The following is a 14,228-nucleotide window of genomic DNA, read 5'->3' on the forward strand; positions in this document are numbered from 1 at the left end:
TGCATACATGTGTGATGTTAAGATGAGGGGGTGCATGTATGTTTGAGTGGGCGTCTATGCATGCGAGTGTGTGACTACCTACGTGTATGTGTGGGTGTATAGTATCTGGTAGACTGCTTCCAGATAAAACATTTTTGAGCGTCAATATCGATATGCTACATTTTTAAGTTGAAAATTTGGGCTCAAGTCAGAGAACCGCTGCCACTGGGGACACCTGACGCAGACACACGGGAATGTCAAACCCTGGCTGCCTCCTCAGACCTTACTCCACACCATGGAGGATACCCAACTGGAAATCACTGTCGTGACACAAGAGACCCATGCCAGCGTCATGACTCCTTCCTGTGCGGGCTGGACCCTAGCCCGGGATCCTTCCGTCCCAAGATCAGGAAAGGCATTCGGCTCCAAGGCTTGGAAGTCACCGATGTGGTGATGACCATAAGGGTGGAAAAATCAGCCATCAACCAGAAGCTGTACGATGAGCTGAAGAGTAGTGACCCTCCCGTGCCTCATGTCAGCAAAACCTCAAGGTTCCCACTGAGCATGGACCCGGAGTCACCACTACAGCTACTGGCGTCTGCGCCCTGGACCTTGTCTAGAACAAGTGAGCCCTGAAACACTACTTCATGGTCGTCCCAGACCTCCCACATTCAGTGTACATCGGTGCAGACCTCCTGGTCAGGTTAGCCGTTCAAGTGGACACAATCAACAACGTCCTTTGGACCTCCTTCAGGGGACAGGCACCCCCACCTGAAGTGACCCTAGACAACCTGTGTTCTGGACAAACCATTCCAGAAGCATGTGCCATGACCACTGAACACACCACGACACTCCCCGCCTACACAAAGAGCATCTCGATTCGCATAACCATGAAAAGGGGCCAGACGTTAAACCATTCCCTGGCCTTTTTCCAGCCATCCGCACAAGCCACGGAAATGGGGTTAACGCTGGAAGCCACACCGCTGCTGGAAGTCACATCCCGGACGGCGTACGTGCTGTTCAATAACTGCACAGCAGCCGACATCACCATACCCAAGAGGACTACAGTGGGATGGCTCATCAGCCAACAATTCTACGACTTTGATTTGACTCTCCCAGTGATCGGCCAGATCCCCACCAATTTGCTGCCGGCCCAACTGGACAGAGACTGTCTGCTTACAGTACCGACTCAGGCCATCGCCATCGTCTCCTCAGTGCCGGTGACAAAAGAGGCTGTGTGTCGCGTCGAGCTTGCTGGTGATCAACATCTCACAATCCATGCCATAACCACCCAGCCCGACGTAGTACAATCACCTAGCATGCCGAAAGCAGGAGGGGCCTGCACAAGTGGACTCGGGGAACCCTACTCCGGTTTTGACGGAAGTGCAACATATCCTTGCAGAAGCCGATGCTATCGACAATGAGGAAGATCGACAAAAGCTTCGTCAAGTCATTTACAAGTACAAGGATTTCTTTGCCAAAGACTCCCTGGATTGTGGACTGACGGACATCCACATGGTCCGCATTCCCACCCGGCCAGGGGCCCCACCGACCTTTGTAAAGCAATACAAGATACCCATTGCATCGTATGAACCCATACAGGACATCATTGACTCGGCTTCCATCTGGCCAGTTCTCAAGTCAAATGGAAAATGGCGGCTCACCATTGACTACCGCAAATAAAACCAACAAGTTTCCCTGTCCCGTTGGCCCATGATGCAACTGGACCAGGAACTACCTAAAGTCAGAGGCGCCAAAGTCTTCTCAACCATGGATGTGGCTTCAGGATTCTGGACTATCCCAGTCCACCCCGAGGACCAACATAAGTTAGCTTTCACTTTTGCCAACAAACAATACACTTTCAACTGCTGCCCTTTTGGATACGCTAATTCACCGGCCGAATTAAACATCTTCCTGAACAATACATGCCCTGATGCCCGTGCTCGAGGCAACCTCATCTACGTGGATGACATCCTCATCAGAAGCACCACAATGGAAGAGCATCTAGCTGAAATCGACCATGTTCTGGAACAACTAGCGAAGGCGGGTGCCAAAATCGCCATCCACAAAGGCCAGTGGTGTAAAACCAAAGTCAACTACATGGGTCTACTGGTTGGTCCAAATGGTATTGAACCCCAATACAGCCGTACCCAAGCCATCCAGACCATTAACTCTTGGGAGTCGGCGGACCCGCCGGCGGGGACACTTGCATTTTTTTCTCGTAACCGTGAAAAGAACTTAAAATGCATCGTCATGTTTGATCATACACGTAAGTGTAGTACATCATTTTAATCTGTAAATGGTCTACTTTTATTCATGTATACTCACAATATCCACAAAACATTGTGCTTTTGTAAAATAAAGAAAATAAACAGGGTGCGCTTTCAGCCGTCTCAGTCTCCGTGAAAATCTTTTTGAAACACGTCACTAAAATGAACTGAAACTCCGCGAATACTGCACAGACAGACATGAGAAATATATCTATAGAAAGCTTAAAGTGTCTACTTTTAAATAAAGCAATTTAAATGAAAAATAAATATTTTCAGTTTATGTAATCCATGTGAAACCAAGGAGAGGCACAGAATTTCTGTTGCACTTCATTATCTGCTAATGACCTGAGGCAGGACACGCCCACACGCCATTCACACAGAAAACAGTCCGGGCACTATACGTACAAGGCCACGCCCCCCGGACACCGGCTTAAAAACACACACACAGCAAGCTGCTATGACAATGGGTAAGTTATTAAGTCTTACTGTATATAACTCTTATTCTGATAATATTAAACTAATATTAGTAAATATTTTCCTCACTTCAGCTAGCTTTTGTCAGCTTACAGTATGTGAAACATTGGCTTTCAATGCCATTTACATAGTTTAGTGTAGCATGTAGATAACTCTGCTAACATGCTGCCTTATGTAGCAAACATGTTATTTCCTGGTGGCTAAGCTAATGCCTTATGGAGTTTACAGATGTTTGTAAATGTTCTAATGTATTTCACCTCGTTTTGGATAGCTTTAGATTATGGTTGCTAATATATATTTGGCTCCGTTTTGGTTAACTTATAACACTGCTATCGGTAATGTTATTTGGCACAAACATATCGGGTGTAAATGTTTGAGATGCTAACATTTTTTTAGGCTAACATTTTTTTATTTATTTGTTTTTAGGAATGTGTCTGCATCACCCTTGCCTTCACCAGCACCTCACATCGCATGCATGCTAAATAAACCACAAACAAAGAAATATGTTTCTGTCCTCAAATTATTTTCTTGTAGCACTTTCCTCTGTCCCATACCTGACTGAAAGGGGTAATTATACAGGTCATTATGCAGGTCTTTGTCTTCTCTGGTGTGAACTACAGCATTATTCATGATCATTCCCACCCATATGGCCTTTCTAAACAAAAAGTGTCTTAGAAAATTTAAATGAATGTATTGTTTTCTGTAAATATGAGTGAGATGATTGTCACATCATTTTGAAGTAAAACCTCTACATACAAACTTATCAAACTTTAGACATTTATATTTTTATAAGTAACTGAAAAATACACAAATATCAGGACATGTCAGAATCTCTTCAGGGCTCCAAAACACCTTCAGACTCCCAAGGGTTAAGGCACCATCGAACCTGACAGAGTTCCTCTGCGTCTGTAACTACTCTCGGCAGTTCATTGAAAACTACGCCGATGCTGCCAGACTGCTAACTACAGTCTTGAAGAAGGATGCTCCATTCCAGTGGACCACAGAACAGGAAAACAGCATAAAAGAGCTGAAGCGACTTTTGTGCTCGGCCCCTTGCCTAGCTTACCCTAACCCAGACAAGGAGTTCTATTTGGAAGCGGGCTTTTCAGACCACTGCCTTAGTGCTGGACTGTATCAAATCTATGACCAAGATAAACGCGTGGTCGCATATGCCAGCAAAACCCTTCTGGCATCAGAGCGCAAGTACTCTGATTATGAGAAAGCACTGCTCTGCACTGTCTGGGCAATGAAGCATTTCTCCAACTACATTGGAGGTCAGAAGACAGTCATTGAAACAAGCCATCAACCTGTCACATTCTTGAACAGCCAGCGCATCAGGGATGGCGTGGTCACCAATGCACGGATAGCCACCTGTCTAATGGCACTCCAAGGCCGTGACATCGAAATCCGGTATGCCCAGAACCACAAGCTACCCCTAAGCATGGGACTGGCCACTTGCCAAAGCTGTTCTCAGGAAGGACCACCAACACCCAGCATTCTGGACACGTCGACCCCAATGGAACCCTCTCAACACCACTACTTTGATGAGAACATCTGTCAAGACATGACCACCGTTTATGTGGATGGGTGCGCATTCAACCAACAGGGGACCCTGAAAGCTGGAGCCGGCATTCTGTGGCTCAACGAAGACCCCGTCCCACCACAGCAGTTCAAGCTTGGTCTCCACACATCACAGTATGCAGAGCTGGCAGCAGTCTTAATTGCCTACTCCGAACATGGAGTACAAGACCTACTGATCTGCACAGACTCCAACTATGCACGTCTCAGCTTCATGTGCCATCTCCCTTACTGGAAACAAAATGGCTTTGAAAACTTCAGGAAACAAGTCTGTCAAACATCAAGACCTCCTGCAGGCATGTGATGTTCTCATTACTGCACAAAACATGCATATTTACTGGAAGAAGGTTCGCGGTCATTCCAGACTCCCAGAACCTGATAAGGCATACAATGACCACATGGACGCACTCGCAAAAGTAGGGGCACTACATGGTGACCCGTGGGAGTTTCGTTCCCCCCCACCCACCCATGCTGTCCAGGTCATCACCCGCAACCACAGCCGAGCGTCTGCCTCGCCGCCAGCGGCCTCACTGCTGGGACTTTCCCCTCAGCTTTCCGACTCGGACATCATCTCCCTCCAATCCACTGATGCCTTGCTCAGCAAGGTCTGTGATCACCTCCGCGACCCCTCTGCTAACTCAATCTCCGCAACCGACTAAGACTCCCTTCCTGAACTCCATCACCTGATAATGATCTTACCGTCTCTTCGTCTTGCTGAGGGCGTACTTCTTTATGTCCCTGATGCCCACACTTCGCCGCGGCTCGTGGTCCCTCAGGCACAAAGGGGGGTCATGCTACTGTACGCCCACGACGCACCCTGTGCAGGACACCGCAATGCTAAAACAACCTACGAGGCACTTAGTCAAGTAGCCTACTGACCTAACATGCGACAGGATGTAACAGAATATGTGAAAGGATGTCTGGTCTGCTGCCAATTTCAACCAGCAAACCCAAACCACAAGGCCCCTCTGCAGCGACGGGGTATTAATTTTCCGTGGTCAGATCTACAAATTAACTGGGTAGGACCCCTGACGAGATCAGCTCGTGGAAACAAATACTTCCTCACAGTCACCTGTCAGTTCACTAAGTGGGTAGAATGCCTCCCGGCAGCCAACGACACAGCCCAGACAACGGCATATCTGCTCACGAACCATGTGTTCTCCAGGATTGGCCTCCTACTGAAAGTCAACTCAGACCGAAGCACCCACTTCACAGCCGAAGTGATGCAGGACATCTGGAAACTGTTGGGGATCAAAGGCCAGTTCCACATCAGCCACCATCCTATGGCATCCGGCCAAGTAGAACGGACCAACCGAACCGTTGTCGGTATGCTCAAGAAATATGTGGCATCCAATCAGAAAGATTGGGATGTGAAATTGCCCCTGGTGCTCATGGCAATCAGAGCCACACCCCACAAGTCCACAGGAGTGTCCCCCTTCGAACTGATGACAGGACGACAAATGACACTCCCTCTCCACCTGCTCTACCAACCTGGTGACAACAATCTCATCACAGCCTACACCACACAACAATATCTGGACAGCCTGCACCAGCATTTGAGAACTTCCTTTGCATTCGCCCAGCAAAACCTGCAAAGAACTGCAAAGGGCAGGAAAGCCTACTATGACCAGAAAACCTCACAAGATGAACTCCAAGTGGGAGAGAAAATCTGCTACTATAGGTTTGTGCAACCAAACTCAGCACAAAGACTTCCCAGGAAGCTTCTACCACGCTGGTCGGGACCACATGAGATTGTGGACAAACTGTCACCTGTGGCTTACCGAATCCGAACCAACAAAGGCACCCAAGAAACATGCCTCAAGTGGGTTCATCGGAATCAAATCAAGAAATGCCAAGCCCAGAGAAAGCCTGAAACACCCACCAACCAGTCTTCTCTGGACAGTGCTCAAGACGAAGCCAGCAGCTTGGAATAAACCACATTCCAACCAAAGGAAGGACCTCTTTTCAGTCTGAAATCTCCTCAAACTCCCAAGGAGAAAGACGAAAGAGAAAGGGGAGGAAAGAAGATCACAGATAGGGTAGATTAAGGTGGTGGGCTTGACTACTGATATCTGGGTGACCATTTCAGTTTTTGTTGTACTTATCTGTTTCTTTCTTTTGATAGCTTTTCATTTTATTTTTTTTTGTTGTTTTTGGTAAGGACCTTGGGTGGCTCACGCGTGCCCGGGAAATTACTGAAGAGGATCCGGTTTTGCACTTTTCTTTGTCCTGTTTGTTTCTTTGCAATTGTTCTCTGGCCGAGAATTGTTGCCCACTATACTTTCTCCCTGTTCCCTTTGCACCGGTGTGCACAACATTCAGAGTCTCGACTCACCCCCTCACTCCTAATCTGGTATTTATTTTAACTAGGATGATGCTGCCCCCGCTACTAGCGTTACTCTGGCTAGGAGGGGTGAGGCCCCAATCCGACATGGTGTGCCCTGGACCTCCGCCCAGCATCGTCTTCTGGGGACAGCCCGGTCTCGTGATTACCAACTGTTGTACCCACACAGAGAGAGTATTCGTCGGACGATGTCAACTGAGCCATTACCTGCACGAGAGACCCCAAACTAGTGGGACAGGTGTCCGATGGACCCAGGATGCCCTGCATCATGCTGCCGCAGACACTACCCACAGGTTGGAGCAGTTACTCAATGACCGTGACCCAAGCTGAGACCAATCAACTACCCAAGAGGCTCCTGGGCACCCTGCTGGGAGCTGCAGCAGCCGTTGGCACCCTGTTCGACATAGGGTTCACCACTCCTTGCTGCCCCAGAAGATAGGCGCCAGCCCCTGCGCCTCCTCCCGGTCCATCCTGTCACTGTGCCACCCAGAGTGCCAAACAATGGGATGTCAACAATGCCTCGTCGCATATTGGTGATCCTGTTTCAACTTCCGTCACCTGAATGATGGTGTAGGAATTATTAGCTCAGGTAAATTTTTATAAAACAAACAATGTAATTATGAAAATGCAATGACCGGATTTAAATGAGTAACCTTAAATGGGAAATACTGTTCTGCAAAGCAAGCACAGTTTGTGGAAACACGACCCTAAAGTCTTATAGCAGGTTAACAGAACAGCTTAAGTTGTTAGAATGAAAGGAAGTTGGTTTACTTGGTTGAAGAGTGGGGGGGGGGGTCTTGGCAGTTGATGGCAGAGCTGCTGAGCCGATGGCACTCAGGAAGGCGTGGAATTTGAAGCAGTGGAGTGGAGCCCCTTTGGATTCTCTCTCCTGGTGAAGCTTTGTCTTGGGTGCTGTTCTCTGTTCAGCTGGGCCTTCACCGGAGGGTTTCTGGTGGGCTTCTCATCTCCCGGGCTGATGGTCTTTTCTGTACGGCTGCTGGGTGTTCTCTGAGCTGCTTTGTTCTGAGGTCCAGGTTTTTATGGTCTAAAGTTCATGAATAGGGATGACCAGGAATTCGAATCCTGGCCCAATGGCTGGCCATCCATTTGGCGGGCTTTCGGGAGGGGGTCTGTATCAGTCCTTTTGGGATTTATGGCCCGACTGATTCTCCCTTTACTGATGATTTTCATTAAGCTGTTATAAATTTTGATACATCCACTTTTATGGTAATCACTGACCAGATTTGGAATCAGGAGTGATTTTCCATCAGTTTGACACCAAACATTCCATACCAGCTTCACAGGTTTACACCTCATACCATCTATATTAATTGATTAATAATTACTTACATTATGTATGTGACTGATTCACATCAGTATACGATACAGGTGTTTTGGGTTGCACCTCAACAGATGTTACACTTTGTGCAGACATTACATCAAATATTCATATTACAAACTGCACATCTTATCCATAGATAGGCCTGGCCATTAGTTTGTGGTAATTTCAATATAAGTTGCACATCTGGACACAACATATCTTCGTTGGTGTGGCTTTTTCTAATTGATCTTCTCCAAAATGGACACCTTAATTCAGTTCCTTTTAATATAGCATGGTAGAACAAATAAAGCTTGCTAAGGTACCAAGATCAGATAAGGACCACCAAGGAATGTGGAGGAAGAAAAGGGGGGGGGGTGTTAAACATCTAACTCTCTAAAAGTTAGGACACACTGGTTACACTAATTTCCAGATTCTTCTGGTATATCATGAGAACATGTATACAATGGTAGCTATACCTATTTATTTATTCAACTTTATATAAGTGTTCAAGTGCAAAGGGGTGAAATAGGTGATACTCCGTGAACATGGTTATAAGGGTGGCACACAAAACACTAAGTTTGTCTAAGGACACATACAAACATAACCTATCTGTATATTGAGGCTAGTAGTTGTGAGTAAATCAATATACAGGGTATACAAAAGCCAAACTTAAATTAAACTTTCTTTAGGGTGTTGGTCTGTTCGGTGAGTGGTATGCAAGGCAGGATGTCTGGGGAGGGGGTTGTATGCCAAGTCGAGGGACCCCTGTCCTTGAGGTCCACTCTGCTTGTCTGTAGGTCCCTAAATCTTTGGGCAATAAAAGTTGCAGTGCTGGCCTCCCTTGTTATCTGTGTGTGTGTGTGTGTTTATGTGTGTAACCCCCCTTTGGTGCCTCTCGTACCAGGCTCGGCCTTGTCTCAGGCCACCTGGAATTTAGGCCCTGTGATATGTGCATGTGTGATCCTACAACAGCAACAGCTGTAACCATTAACATTAACAACACAAGGGCTACTTGTTGCTGGGACATGCCCCACCAGTGCTACAATACATTTAATTTCCAAATATCAAAACAATGAGGCTTTGCTACATTTCGCTGTGCATATGAAATTCTTTTAAAAAGAATTCTAACACAAACCCATATACATTTAATTACAACTGCCAGAATTCCTTCAACTCAAATGAATATCCGAAAAGATAAAGATAAAGATCTGCTCGTACGATCCTTCAGTGTGCCACGCCCCCTCATTACCTCGTGTGAAACCCTGATTGATCCCAGCTGTTTGATGTTATTTCCGGCTTGTCCTGTGTATTTCAGTCCACGTTCAAGTATGTTTCCCTAGGTCTGTCATTGCCATTGCCTGTGAGTAAAGTCTGTGTCCCATAATAAACCCTGGTTGCCCGCATCTATGGCTCTTGTTGCTTGCTTGCCTGCTTGTCCCGAACTCGCTGTAACAGAATGACAGACCTCACCGAAGACTCACCTCCGCAAGCGGAGCGGCAATGCATCGGTTTGATTCAGGAGGTGGTGTACTGGCTAAACCAGCCTGTGGTCCGGTCAGACCCCGGAGCGCTGGAACTAGCCAGCCGGAGTGAGCCCCTACTCCAGGAGATGTCTCAGTCTGGGAACGTGCACCTCGCCGATGAGGTGGCTAGTGCAGCACTGATAGGAGAGCCCAGTTAAAGAACCGCCGTCCGTGCCCCCAGAGACAGGGCCACCTCAGCCACCTGAGACGTGTCGGGAGGAACCCCTCCCAAAGCTGAACTTGGCGGGGTTCATTCCGGAGATCACCGCAACGTCGTGTATGCAGGTACCCCAAGCCCGCATTGCCTCCATTGCGCAGCCGCCGCTAGCCACTTACCCATTTCGGGAAGCCCACCTTGCCAATAAAGGGGTCAGAGCTGTGTGGGACGTGGATCCTGAGGGCTCTTAAAGGGGCAACAGGGTCCCTCACTCACCTGTTCTCCCAGTTTCTGCCCTGCCTGTTCTAATGCTGCTTGACTTGCCTGTTCAGCCTGTTTTCGATCCTTCCTGAGCCTGGCCTGCTATGCTGTGCTGCCTGCAGGTCCCAGCCCCAGCTGACACGCCGTCCAACGAGGCTGAGGCCCCGGCTGCAGCTCCGCCTCCTGCTCTGCTCGAGGCCCCGGCTGCGGCTCCGCCTCTTGCTCCACCCGAGGCTCCTGTGCCTCCTGTTCCACCTCCTACTGCACCCAAGGTCCCGGCTCCTCCCACGCCTCCCGCTCCACCCGTGCCCAAGGTTCCAGCCCAACCCCTGCTTAAGGTACCGATTCCCACACTACCTGATCCCAGGACCCCAGTCCTTGTCCCCGTGAAGGTCCCAGAATGCGTGACCATCGCTCCTCCTCCCTTGATGGAGGATGAGGAGGAGCTCAAATGGGACCCCTCGAGGATTTCCCTAGCGGCCCCTAGTGACTTCTCCAGAGAACTGACCCTTCTGCCTTCGCCCCAGCGTGGTGGATCCCGAGCGGATCCCCGCCTATCGGTGTCCAGGAAAAGGAGAGGACATAGGTGCAGGGGCTGGGCCCCATCCGCCCAGCCCCCCGGCTTGCCCTCTCTCGTCTTGGCTGGGGCTCGGGGAGCACCTGTGAGTCCTCCGGCTCCTGTTCAGCAGTCGCCTATGGGTCCCCCTCCGAGGGCTCATTGACTGCCTTCAGTCCGGCCTCCACCACCTAGTTGGTCACCTGTGGGTTCCCCCGCCTCGGCTCGTCCGGCGCTCGCGGCTCCCCCCACTACGGCTCGTTGGTTGGCTACACCTTTTCCGCCTGTAGCTGCACCGTCGCCGGCTGCTCCTCCCTCCTCACCTGCTCCGCCAATCCCTCCACCTACCTCCTCACCCCCTGCGAGGTCTCCTTCGGCTCCAGCCTCACAGTCACCTGCAGTCCCTCCAGCTGCGGTTCCCTTGAGCTCCCCTCTGTCCACCGTCCTCGATGTCTCTGCCTCCTTCCTTCGTCCCTCCAGTCTCTGCTCCTCGTCCCTTGGTGCCTCCTCTGTACAACAACAACAACAACAAATTTATTTTTGTATAGCGCATTATCACAACATTACATTGTCCCAAAGCGCTTTACAGCATCCCCACCCAAAGCCCCAGTGAGTAAGCCATAGGCGACAGTGGCAAGGAAAAACTCCCTAGAAGGAAGAAACCTTGGGAGGGACCAGACTCAAAGGGGGAGCCCATCCTCCAGGGGCCGGCAGGGAGAGTCAAATACAGTTAAATCTGAAACACAAACGGGGAGCAGGGGGGAGATGACAAGCCGGTGCCACCACTCCCTCCAATCGCCAGGCAGCCAGAAGGCAGGGAGCGGGTCATTCAAGGAAGATGACACAGGCAGAACGGCGAGCTGGATGCACGGTCGTCATTGGTAGTGGCGACGTCACATGTTGCAGGGTGTACACTCCTGGTCCTTTTGTTCCTCCACTCTCTGTTTCCCCTGTGTCTCCTTTCCTGGTCTGCCTGTCTGCATTCCATGTTCTGTGCCAGATTCTAGCTTGGATTTTGCCATTGTGCTTGTTCTGTGTTTCCGTTCTGTTTCCTTTTACCCAGTGATGCTTTTGCCTTGTTTTTCAGGTCATGTCTTCCTGGTTTTGTCTCATCCTTTGCCTCCCCTGAGACGCACCTGGAGTGTGCGCCTTTGGGGGGGGGGGTTCTGTCATGACCTTCTCGTACGATCCTTCCGGGTGCCATGCCCCCTCCTTACCTCGCGTGAAACCCTAATTGTTCCCAGCTGTTTGATGTAATTTCCAGCTTGTCCTGTGTATTCCGCATTCGAGTATGTTCGACTAGGTCTGTCATCAATGTTGCCTTTGAGTAAAGTCTGTGTCCCGTTGCTTGCTTGCCTGCTTGTCTCAAACTCTCCGCAACAATAGACTACTTCAACTTATTTGCTTATTTATTTCTTATTTCACAATGAAATTCATAGTCCAAATGTTTAATTATGAACTATATTAAATTTTACTTTAACCTAATAAATAACCACCGGGTTACATGTGTAAAATAAATTTTAGGCAAAAACCATATCGTGTTTAATACTGGGAAGTCAGGTGGAATTCATATGTAACTTAGCATATTGTATAATCCTTATATGTCAGCCTGGGCGGGGTGGCTTGGGTTCCAGCGGTCATCGTAGTAAGCTTCTTCACTTTAGGTGCATGACAACTCGTGAGATGGCAACATAGGCTAAAAGGCATTAGTCTCACAGGGAAAACATGAGACTTGATATCTATGAGCATTTTTATTTTCAGGTTTGAGATTGGCCACGTATTTAATTGTTGATTTACTGTACACTGAAAAACTAAGATGAAATTAATTGAAATTAAAAAATGCAAGAATTACAGAGTTAATTAAGGACAAAATATGGCAAAAACAATGAGAATGTGAATGAAAGCCCCCTAAATGGAAGAGATCAGTAAATTAGAACGGCTTTAGGGAACGTTTCCTGAAGGTTCTATTAAGGTTACGTTTTTGTATCCTTTTACAAACGTTCTGTGAAGGTTCCCTTGAGGTTACTTTTTAGAGCCGTAAAATAACTTTTAGGGCATGTTCCTTGAAGGTTCTCTTAAGGTTACATATGTAACATAAGAATATAAATATTTAATAAATATTTTGAAATTAAAATAAAGATACGGTTGGTATTATGTTTTTGTTTATATCAATTCCAGCCCGAATGATGTGTTGGGTCCGCTTTTCCGTTTCTATCCAAAACTGTAATGTATTCTATTTGACTGCCCATTAAGTCAATTGTCTCCAATGTGTACTCAATTAAATCCAATAAACGACAGCACATTCGGGTATTCCATCAGTACCTGACACATGAACTTAATTGATTGGTCCCTGACTGATACAGAACATGCGTGTTTCTGCGCATAGCCCCTGCGTAACCTACAGACTTGAAAAATGCTGAAAAAGACGATGCGGCTCGCTGAAGTCACTCATTGTTGGGGAAAGCAATCAATATAGCGGTTTAGAGAGGGGTGAGGTTAATGTATGAAATGTCTACACTATATACTGTACAGTATGTGTCACACCGAGCTGGCGAGGGAAACACGGATCCAGAAGTACGGGGAAAGCCGGTTTTAATAGAGCACAGATCAAGCAGTTACAGAACAGAGTTCTCTTAATACAGGCGAAAAGCCGGGCACTCAGGTCCAAACGGGGCGAGCGGTAATCGTGGTCGAGGGACGAGAGCGAGGGTCAAAAGCCGTGGAGTCCGTCCGACGAGTACACACACAATACGGGGTGACAGGAGGGTTGGACGATGATGAAAGCCGGGCTCAGCAGGACTGGAGACTCAAGGACGGGAACGGGACTGAGGAGGCAAGGGATAAGAGGTAAGGGTTTTACAAAAGGTAAACAGGCAACGAACGGGAGTAAAGGAGAACTGGAGACAGAAGAATGCTCGGTAAGGCTTGTCATAAGCGCAATACTTCGCAGTTGGCTTGTGTACTGTTCCTTCCTTAAATAAGGGAGGTAATTAGTCCCTAATACCCGACACCTAGTTGACCCGCCTCCGTGGGCGTGACAGAAGTAGACATATTAAATGATTTCTGAGAAAATTTCATATAACATTCAGCTTTCTTTTAACTATTACACGCACTACTCTGACAGGATTTCTAAGATTTTTTTACTATTTGATTGATTCACAACATTCAGCGTAAGCTAGCTAAGCTAACCTGACACGATTTCTGAGAATTATATGTAATACACGGAAACCCTAACCCAGTAAGATATAAAGAGTAAAAAGAAAAAACTAGGCGATGCCACATTTTAATATACATTTTGTTTATTCACCGCAAAATTTGGAGAATGTCCTACGAACGTTTGGAGAGCGTTCCACAAACCGTAGTTTCTCGAAAACTAACTTCTGAGAACGGTAAGAAAACTTTCCTGAATTAAGTTAGCAGAACATTCCCGTACCGTTCAGCGCACATTCGCCGGACATTCGGCGAACCGAAGATTGTTTGCTGGGGTATTCCCGTTTTTGCATGCTTGAGCGGCATGGCCCACAGGGGCGGCTCCGCAAAAAGGTACCGCATGGTTTGGTACATGACTATTTTAATTTATATAGCACCTTATATCAACTTAAGGATGCTTCACCGAGGAAATAACTAACAAAAAGTAATTATTACAAATAAAAGATAGAAGACATAAAACATCATAAATAAGACAGGTCTACAAAAAAATCAGGTGCCAAGGTTTTTTTAATGGATTTGGGGTATTTTGAGAGTGCTGAATTCAAAAATCCCATT

General features: G+C 47.7%; 1 protein-coding gene and 1 long non-coding RNA gene across 4 annotated transcripts in view; one reads left to right on the forward strand and one right to left on the reverse strand.

The window, feature by feature from the left end:
• Positions 1-12,797, forward strand: part of LOC111853002 (uncharacterized) — a 30,218-nt gene extending 17,421 nt beyond the window's left edge. The window contains exons 1-2 of one of the 2 annotated variants that reach the window (XM_023829425.2): positions 4,785-9,774; positions 10,030-12,797. In XM_023829425.2, the coding sequence (XP_023685193.1) occupies positions 9,769-9,774; positions 10,030-10,629 (606 nt within the window). In that variant the 5' untranslated portion in view covers positions 4,785-9,768 and the 3' untranslated portion in view covers positions 10,630-12,797. Of the gene's footprint in view, positions 1-4,784; positions 9,775-10,029 lie in introns of those variants that run through there. The other variant, XM_072716845.1, reaches the window with a different exon arrangement.
• A 241-nt stretch (positions 12,798-13,038) lies between these two features.
• Positions 13,039-14,228, reverse strand: part of LOC111853001 (uncharacterized) — a 41,479-nt gene continuing 40,289 nt past the window's right edge. For both annotated transcript variants that reach the window (XR_011993150.1, XR_011993149.1), the window contains one exon: positions 13,039-13,288. This is a non-coding gene — a long non-coding RNA (uncharacterized lncRNA). The remainder of the gene's footprint in view (positions 13,289-14,228) is intronic.

This window comes from Paramormyrops kingsleyae, chromosome 1 (assembly GCF_048594095.1).
Source record: "Paramormyrops kingsleyae isolate MSU_618 chromosome 1, PKINGS_0.4, whole genome shotgun sequence".
Lineage (NCBI taxonomy): Eukaryota > Metazoa > Chordata > Actinopteri > Osteoglossiformes > Mormyridae > Paramormyrops > Paramormyrops kingsleyae.